Source organism: Chaetura pelagica, unplaced genomic scaffold (genome assembly GCF_000747805.2).
Source record: "Chaetura pelagica isolate M959 unplaced genomic scaffold, ChaPel_1.0 scaffold71, whole genome shotgun sequence".
NCBI lineage: Eukaryota > Metazoa > Chordata > Aves > Apodiformes > Apodidae > Chaetura > Chaetura pelagica.
Window position 1 is genome coordinate 831,155 of NW_009952435.1, and position 9,607 is coordinate 840,761.

The 9,607-nt window shown below is 38.4% G+C and overlaps 1 protein-coding gene across 1 annotated transcript in view; it reads left to right on the forward strand.

Moving 5' to 3' along the window:
* Window positions 1-53: 53 nt before the first annotated feature.
* The window catches only part of NSUN2 (NOP2/Sun RNA methyltransferase family, member 2), a 20,371-nt gene continuing 10,817 nt past the window's right edge, over window positions 54-9,607 (forward strand). The window contains exons 1-9 of the mRNA XM_010008362.1: window positions 54-136; window positions 347-451; window positions 563-668; window positions 1,263-1,334; window positions 3,827-3,911; window positions 4,652-4,844; window positions 5,223-5,297; window positions 6,427-6,557; window positions 8,984-9,057. Coding sequence (XP_010006664.1) covers window positions 54-136; window positions 347-451; window positions 563-668; window positions 1,263-1,334; window positions 3,827-3,911; window positions 4,652-4,844; window positions 5,223-5,297; window positions 6,427-6,557; window positions 8,984-9,057 — 924 coding nt within the window. The remainder of the gene's footprint in view (window positions 137-346; window positions 452-562; window positions 669-1,262; window positions 1,335-3,826; window positions 3,912-4,651; window positions 4,845-5,222; window positions 5,298-6,426; window positions 6,558-8,983; window positions 9,058-9,607) is intronic.

A 9,607-nucleotide genomic window follows, 5' to 3' on the forward strand; every position in this document is an offset into this window, starting at 1 on the left:
GGGGTCGGGGGGGGCGAGAGGAGCCGCGGACAGGCTGGGGGAGCAGGGTCGGGATGGGGGACGGGAGCTCCCCGCTGCTCCCCCGGCTACGGGGGGCAGGGGCAAATGGGTGGGTGTGGAGGGCAGCTGGGGATGGGTAAGGGGTCTGATGGGGCCAGAGGGGTCTGGTGGGGCCAGAGGAGCTGGGGACAGGCCGAGGGAGCAGGGGTGGGATGGGGGACAGGCGCTCCCCGCTGCTCCCCCGGGTGCCTGGGTCGGGCAGGTACCCGGTGTTTTTAGGGCACAGACGGTCTGCGGTCTGGAGAAGGTAAGTTTCTGCGTGTCTGTCTCTGTCTCTCTCGTGCAGCCACGCCAAAGAAATCCTTCACTGCTTGAAGGAAAAGTACTTCAAGGAGCTGCAGGACCTGGAGGTGGATGGCCAGAAAGTGGAAATGCCGCAGTCGCTGAGCTGGTGAGTGAGCTGGAAGTGAAATAAGGCACCTGGCATGTTCCCAGCACCCAGCCTGACAAACTAGTTTCTTATTTTTTTGCCTCTACCCTTTTCCCATCTCTTTTCCCCCAGGTATCCAGAAGAGTTAGCCTGGCACACGAACCTGAGTAGAAAAATCTTGCGCAAGTCACCGCAACTGGAAAAGTTCCATCAGTTTCTGGTCAGCGAGACAGAATGTGTAAGTTTGTGATAGGTCTTGGGTTTTTATTTTTATTTCGTATCCTGAGCAGTGTTTTATTTAAATGCATCATGGGAAACTGAACCGAAGCCTTTCTCTCAGAAGCTGAGTGGCTCAGAAGAAACTGGATTTTATGTTGCAGTTGACAGTGATTCATCCCGTGACTCTGGCACGTAATTGCAGTTACAGACATTTTTCCTGAACTAATTGCAATTTTGTTTTTGTTTGACAATGTGAGAATAAGTCCCTGTAAAATAATCAATTGCTGTTAGAAAACAGATGTTTGAGTCTGGTGAAGAGTGCATGTATGTGCGTGCCAAGACTGGTTGCAGTGAGGCTCTCATCTCTTGAGCAGAAACTACATCTCTAGAAGGAATAAAATGGAAGTAAATACGGAATTACCAGAAATTCAGTTGGGTGAAATATTGTGATTTGGTTTGTTAAATGCTAAGAAAACGCAATCCTAAGCTTATAATAATGTCATTTTGATTGCTTTATTGTTTTGCTACAGAGGGGAGTTAATTGCAAAATAAATACATTATTCTGGAATTGAATGAAAATAAGTTTGTTTTGGTTTTGCTTTTTCCTTTCAAGGGAAACATCAGTCGCCAGGAGGCTGTTAGCATGATCCCACCTCTGCTGCTTAATGTTAATCCTCATCATAAGGTAACTAAAATATACTGTGTACTAGAGTATTTCCTGGAAGATAGTTTGATTAAACTACAAATTTCAACAGCAGTGTCAAGTCTGATGCGCAATTCCATTTTGTGTTGATATGTTTTTTGCTTCCTGCATGTAAACCACAGCAGTCATCTGGTGTTCAGATCACAAATAGAGCCTCAGGGGAACATCTGCTTTTTCAGTTTTTTGTAATACTGTGTAAAAAACCCAGTTTTTAAGTATTTAAATAATCTTCCTTTCAAAAAGTCAATATACACAGCTTCATCTAAGTTATTTATATTTCAACCCCCTTCTAAAGCAAGATGACAATTTTTAACTTTCTCCTGTCCATCACACCATGAACAGATACAGTTTTTCCAGATCCAAGTGATCATGTTCTCTGCCAGGTAGTTTTCACCCCCCTGCCTTTTGAACAAGTTGCAAACTTCTGCTTAATAAAGATATTAGGCAGAATATTTTAGGTGACCTGAAAGGTGCTGTTGATGCTAGTTAAAGAGTATAGATTTCTAACTGCAAATGAGATGTGTAAGGAACGCCCATGGTAGTTTCCCATTGCAGGTTGTACAAATGGAGATTCCTGGTTGCCAACTTTCTGCTATAACCTTAGTCATGTTTCCATACACTACCTTTGTGTGCAGAATGAACCGGCCAAGTGGCCTTATTCTCTTAATACTGTAGGTTAATGAGAAAGTTAGAAATGCCTTGCTATCTCGGGCAACCATGTTATACACTTCTTTCTTAAATTTTTCATTACATATATTAAAATTTTGAGTTTTTCAAACTTCTGACCTGTGTGTTTTAGAGACTTCTTTGTCCATACTTGGTTTTATATTGATATTACTTAGCATACAGAGCTTTACAATTTATTTCCTCCTACACATGGCTGATAGCTGTGTTACGTGAGGCAAGGTCTTCTCACCTCTCTTAAATGGATAATTAATGGAGTGATTCAGTCCTAATGTGACAACTCCAGTTTTGTCTGGAGTTGAACAGGTAGTGAATGTGTTTGAATTAATGTAAACCACGAATTGTGATAGTGTTTTTGCACACAACATTGCTTATATTGCAAATACTAAGATAGTAGCATACGTTTTTTGCTTTGAATGTTTAACTTCAGTGACTATATTTCAACAAGCACTTACCAGAAATGCCTGGAAGACTTCAGAAATTTCCTCATAAATCATGCTCAGAAAAGGTTCTTGTATCCTTTCTTGTGACAAGACAGCAAGTAGCAGCCGTAATGAAGCCTGAGCTTTACGACCTTTTATGATTCTTAGTGCCTTATTTTCTGAGCTGCTTGTTATGACCAGAATTGCAGGTTACTTTTCATGCTTAACCAGCATATTCTGTACGTCATGTCTTACATGCTGATTCCTGTCTTATGCAAGGATCAGCTTGACGACTGTCAAACCTCTCTGTAGTTGTGATCATTTTTAATCTTTTAACAATTCGATTTTCCCTCACCATGAATTTTCAGGGCAATTTTAGAGTATGTTTAGGCTTGCTTGTTCTTCATTGTCTTTTTCATTATCTACAGAAGTAAGCAGAAACTGCTAGTGTCACAAGTGTTACTTTAAACAGCAGAGATGATGCTGTTTCATCAGAGATGATGAAACTGTTTTCCAGTTTAGTCTTGTTCATGCCAGAGCTTGCAGTAGGATCTGAGCAGATCCATCCCCATTTTCAGCTAACTTTTACTGGAGGTAGAGGTCCAGAAAATAGTAACATGCTTCTGAAAATCTGTATTTTACAGGAAAGATTCTAAGCTTCCTTACTTAAGAGAACAGTGTTAGCTGTGAAAAGATTTGCTGTGAAAGTGACTCAATGAATTACTCCATCACAAACCAAGTTTTTGATGAACCAGGAGGGAGCAATATGCTAGAAAACAGGTGTTGGTGTCTCTGCTCTTCTGCTGCCTGATGACAGTCCGAATACTTCCAAAGTACTTCTTCCCAGATAGAAGAGTGGGCAATTTATGCTGCCCTGATTTTTTGCATTAAAATGCAAATGTGTGAGGAGAGATAGCAGTTCTTTTTCATGAAATCTATGTGATCAACTGTGTCTGATAGTCTCTGATTAATTTACTGACAGTTGAAATACAGCTTGGTTTTGAATGTAACTTTGCCCTTAATTTTGTATGTATATGGAAAGTTCCAGTTAACTTCAGTTGGAATTACTTGTGAGCTGATAAAAGCACCATATTCCTATCTCTACAAATGTTTTTTTTATTTCAAATTTCTTCAGCTAATGTATTTGTTCCCTATAAGCCAAAGTCCTTGCTAAATTTTAGACCTGAGAGAAGGCTGCGTACGAAGAACAGAACTGTACTTTGTTTTTTTGCAAATTGGTGTTCTGAATGATCATAATTTTGCAATTGTGTGCAAAAATATTTAATTAAAACAAGAATACACCATAATCTTCTTAAGTACTTTAAAAATACAATGTAGGACTTTTTTTTAACTCTTTGGCATTTGTAGATCCTAGATATGTGTGCTGCACCTGGATCCAAGACTGCTCAACTCATTGAAATGTTGCACGCAGACATGAATGTTCCTTTTCCCAGTAAGTCTGGAAAAACTACCAAAAACTTTTGAGTTTGAATTTCCACTTTTCTTTTTGTGTAGAGGATTACTTTTAATATCACAGATAAGTCTCTGCATTTAATAACTACATGTTGAAGTTCCAAGTGGTTGAGTTAGATGGGAAGTACCCCACCTTTTCATTGAAACGTTGTAGCATTCCTTGGCTTGAAGGAGAGGGGTATATTTTGTGTATGTATCTTCACAGTTCAGACTACAATGGACGTGGTATCCTGCAGACTCCAGATTAAGCTGCTTTAACCTTAAAATAGTCGTGATATTTATCTTTTTATTTGTTTTTTAAGCTGCAGAATGTTTACTTTCAGTTAGAATCTCAAAATACTGCCCATAGAAATTGTGAAGTTGAGGGGGAGTAGATTCTTTCTGTGTTCTACTGAAAATCTGCTGATGTACAGAGATTGTCAGTTGTGGAAACAGTTTTTCTCTGATGCAAGGGTTGTACTTTTGAGAGTGAAAAGTTGAAGGACCCTTCATTGGGTCTTATTTCCATTGCATGTAGGCTAGAACTCTTGAGACTATATTTGACACATCACTTAAACCTCAACATACTTTGTTATTTTATCTTCGCTAAGGGGTCCTCTGTTCATTAAGTAGTCTTTTAAGTAAAAATCTCTAGTGAAAGATTTACACAGCTTTGAAGATAAGGCAATAAACTATAGCTGTTGGAGAGTAAAGCATCTTCCCACTATTTTATTTTCACAGAGGGTTTTGTAATTGCTAATGATGTTGACAACAAGCGCTGCTATTTGCTGGTTCATCAGGCTAAGAGATTAAACAGTCCATGCATCATGGTAGTAAATCATGATGCCTCCAGTATTCCTAATCTACAAATAGATGTTGATGGAAGAAAAGAGATCCTCTTCTACGACAGGATTTTGTGTGACGTCCCTTGCAGGTATCTTGCATGTAGTCTCCAATACACAGATTTTATTGTACTAAGTGCAGTGCTAGAATTTTTGTGTTACCGAGTTAGGCTTTTTGTGTTGCTTGGTGAGTTATGGTTTATAATCACTTCCAAACTGTCTTAGGTAAGAGAATACAGAATCAAATTGGACTTTTTTTCTTTCCAAGTATTGTTCAGTATAAGGGCTACAAATTTTGAACACACACTTGGAATATTGAAATACAAAGATAGTGTAGAAACAAACAGTACAGCATAGGAGAGCTGGTTAACAAGGGAGAGGGACTGCTAATTTTTTGCTGCTATAAATTACTTTGATGTGAAATTAATTTTACCGGGAAATAGTACAAATTTGTTCAACCTCTGTTACAGTGGAGATGGAACCATGAGGAAAAACATTGATGTATGGAAGAAGTGGACAACACAAAACAGTTTGCAACTTCATGGGTAAAAATTATGATTACACATCTGCACTTCTTTCATTTTTCTCCCCTCCTTTCACCATATCTTAAACATCTGTCTGCATTCACTTGTTAATGTGTGACAAAGTAGAGGCTAAGATGAAATCTAAATCTAGAGCTTATGTGCTACTCAGAGAAAGTCTGGGGTTTCAGATGTGAGGTCAACCTCAGGTGGAGTGTGTGAATCTAAATTGTTTGTATTCTTATGAATACTGTCATATTAGTATTAATTTAGAAAAGGTAGCTAATAAAACAAGGAACAAATAATTTAACTGGAAGTCTTAGAGTTTAGCCAAGTAAAATACTCTTGAAAAATACAGAAACTTGTAAAATGTAATAGTAATGTTTTAATGTCTTTAGAATATTAGAGATCAGACATTAACATTTTCAGTCACCTAAGACTGATTCAGGTTAACTGATGGTGAAGGAGTACTCAAGACTAGTGCAGATGCATGGTAAAAAGCAGTAATTTAAGCACATATGAAAAAGCCTAGAACATTTTGCTGTGCATTTATAACAAGCTGAGAGGGCAGTCAACTACTGTGGCTCAGCTGACCTATGGTGACTTCTAACTACTTAGTAACTCATTCATGATTACAGTTTTTATTATAGTTTTAAGTATGCAGGTAGGGTATAAGCTGGTGATCCATCAGAGTGATATTTTTCTCAGAAGGCCAGTGTTAGCTAAGTTATGTTGTCCATGATGTCTATAACAGTCATATTTCTCCTTACTTTACCTCTAGATTTCTGAGAAAAGTAGCAAGGTTTTGGGGTGTTGTCTTTCTAGTGTTAAGTGCTTTAACTTGATGGGACACTAGAAAGAACAAAACATAGAATATTATGTTAAAAGATATCATACAGTAGTGTTAATGTTTGACCTGATTTCTGTTTTAATAGCTGGGTGTAACTGTGTTTGCAGTATAGACTGCACTAAGCTGACTTAGTTTAAAACTGACTTTAATTTGTGTACTGGTGACAGCTCTGGGGCTCGGTATGATCTGACTTAGTCCATGAACAGTTACGTGTCTGCAGTATAGCTTCACCTGTAAGAAATTCAATGGCAAATCTTTCTGGTTCCTGAATGATGCCTGGCTAGACCAAGTGTGTTCTGTTAGATTGCAGTTAAGAATTGCAACCCGTGGTGTTGAACAGCTGGCAGAAGGTGGCAGAATGGTGTATTCCACGTGTTCGTTGAATCCTATAGAAAATGAAGCTGTGATTGCATCTCTGCTGGAAAAGAGTCAAGGTGAGAATGCGAGCTTGGATAGAGCGGGGAATTTTTTTTTCTCAGTCTACAAAAAGGATATGTGTGTGATAGTCCTAGTAATAAGCTTAGGGTAGGTAATGTGCCTCTCGTTTGCAAAGCTGCAGCATTTTTCTGGTACAGGTAGGATTTCATTGGTGTTGACATGAGCACTCTTCTTAAATGGACATAAATCAAGTGAAAACACAAAAGTTTAAGTTCTAATGATGCAGGAAAGGCTTCAGAAGATCTATGGAATTCAGTCTGTTATCTGGCTTCTGCTAACCAGTTGCAGTGATTTGAGTCCATCTCATGACGTTCATATTTCCTTTGGAAAATCCTGTGTGGGACATTGCTGCTGAATGCCATGCGAGTAAAAAGGCTAGAGTGTTCGAGGAATGTTACTGTGCACCAGTAGGTGGGAATTGCTGCTGCCTTCAGCATCCACATTTTGATATGCTTGGGCTTTTAATGACTTTAAGCTTATGAGGTGTTTTTTTTCACTTCTGAATTACGGAAGTAGCTGTTAATTCTCCATCATCTGAAGTAGTAAGAGGTGGAAAAATTGATATGAACTGGGAAGCTTCATTGCATCAATTTGTGATAGTAGGGCTTAGTAATCCAAGTTTCTAGTCTTGAGCTGATGGATACAGGGGTTTTTTTGAGTGAGTCAGTGACCTGAAGTTTGGAGACATCTAATTGAATTTTGCATTAAATGTTCCACAGAGTTCTGCTCTTGTACAGAGCAGAAGCAGCTTTATTATTCCTGAAGCTGAGCTGGTTGTGGAAGTAGAACAGCCTGTTTTGCGTAATGTTTTCTTTGTGCCATTCACTATTCTGGCCTCAAATTATGCATGAAATTTCATTGTCTCCCAAACAGCAGTTTAGCAGATAATTAGGAACTATTTCATTTCCACTCAAAGGACATTTTTAGAGGTAGGGTGTTTTTTTTTGCGGGCTGGGTGAAAGACCTGTATAGCTGTGTTTCCAGTAAATTATACTATGGTTGGCTTATTGAAGGCTGTAGTGGACCAGAGCTAATTTTACCCATGACGAGATTGGAAAGCAGTAACGACTGGGCTGGATAGGAGCTCAAAGCAGTATGGATGTTGATGTAGGCCAGCAATTGTACTATTTGGGGCAAAGTCAATCCTTGGAAGTAAGGATCTTGACTGCAGTGTTGGGTTCTGGCATTTGGATGTTGTCTCTGCCCAGCGTGGGTATGTTGAGCCTTATTTTCAGGCTATGGTGTGTCCCAGCCAGCAAATGTTATTCTTGAGGCTTGAACATAGGTGTAGCTAAGAAAGGGCGAGCCAGTGGAGTGGCCTGCAAGGGACTTCAGACCCCAAGGATTTGCTCAGGTCAGTTCAGAGGGTTTGTTAGCTCTTTGGTGGTAACTTGGTTCCTAGGATTGTGTTGCACTGCTACCTGTGGAGCAGATCAGTTTGCTTTCACTTTGATGGGAGGAGTAAGGAGAAGGAACTTTTGTACCATGTTTGTCTGCTGGGAATTGCAGTGCTTCAGATGGACCATGTAATGGCTGATCGTTCTAATGTAGTTTAATCAGGCTTGAAATGTCATTTGAAGTTTATCTATGAATTCATTAATCACTTTATAATTTATTTTAAAGACTCGCTTAAATGGTCACTATAAGAGTAAGTGGTTGGTCATGTAGGACAGGCTGATAAATTTATGTACAACATGAGGAAAAGTCTACCTAATTGTTAAATAAGTATTCAGAATCACCAAAAAAAAAAAAGTTATTCTTGTCTAGAGAGATCACCTATTTAAACACTAAGTTTTTATATTGTTCTTTCTGGACTTAGGGCATCTCAAAATCTTTATTCAGTAGATTAAATTATACTCTGTTGATGTTTTTTGTAATAATCTGACTTATTTTAGGCAGATAGCTTTTTGTCCTGTGAGGTTGATAGTACTTACCTTCCTGTTAAACAGTTTGGAATTTTTCTTTTCCATTAAAAAATACATTATTTTTCCTCACACATAAGACTGGAAGTCCATAAAATCATCATAATAATCTTTAAAGGCTTAGTCATCACAAAAGAGTACTTGTCTGAAAAATACTTAATTGATGTAGTAAATCTAAATACTGAGTGAGAATAAAAACGTACATGACTCCATTGCCTGGGGCACTGTTTAATGATACAGATTGTAGAGTATTATTCTATGCAGTTGCTACAGAAAGGATCTGACCACTATATTTTGGTTAATTTATAGGTTGCAAACTTCTGTACTTACTATTAACGGTTCTTACCATCTTTCTTGTTAATTCGCCTAGTAGTAATTGTGTAACATTTTGTTCCTTGAAAGGTTTTAAAGAGTGATGGTCTTAAAAAAGGAAAACTATTTTTCTAAGTATTAATTAGGAGCACATCTCTCAGTGAATGTTTATATTCTTGGGCTTTCAGGTGCCTTAGAACTTGCTGATGTCTCATCTGAGTTGCCAGGTTTGAAGAGGATGCCAGGAATTACGAAATGGAAGGTACTTACCCAGTATTTTTTTGTAGTTAGCTTTTGGTCTCTTGTAGTGTTAAATTAGGGAACTTTTGAAGTTTAAAATTCCAAAATAGTAGATTGAGCTGAAGTAATGGCAGTGATTTGCTGTTCAGAGTTTTAGACAATCTGGCATTGTAAGGAACAGGGCTAAAAACCTTATGACGGTAAGTTCTTGTCTCCTTATCCACTCTTTTTTCTCTAACTTTCTTTGCTTTATCTCTTGTACTTCCTTTATAGCATGTGGCCTACAGATGGCAACATAATTTCAGCCACATTTTAAGTTACTCCTCCTCCTCCTCTTAACAGTATGTGTTAAATTCTCCTGTTCTTTAGCTGGTCTGTTTGGAAGTAAAAGCTGTTAAACTCTTTCTGGAAATAAGCTATAAAACCTGTAATGATGTAAGTAATCCTAGAATATTAATAGAACTCTGTATTTTGTTCCAGGACTTAATGATTTCAGTTCTGGAAACAGACTGGTAGGGGGTGGGAAAAAACCCCAAAGCTGCTTCAGTTTCCGTTTAAGGTTGTGATCAAGA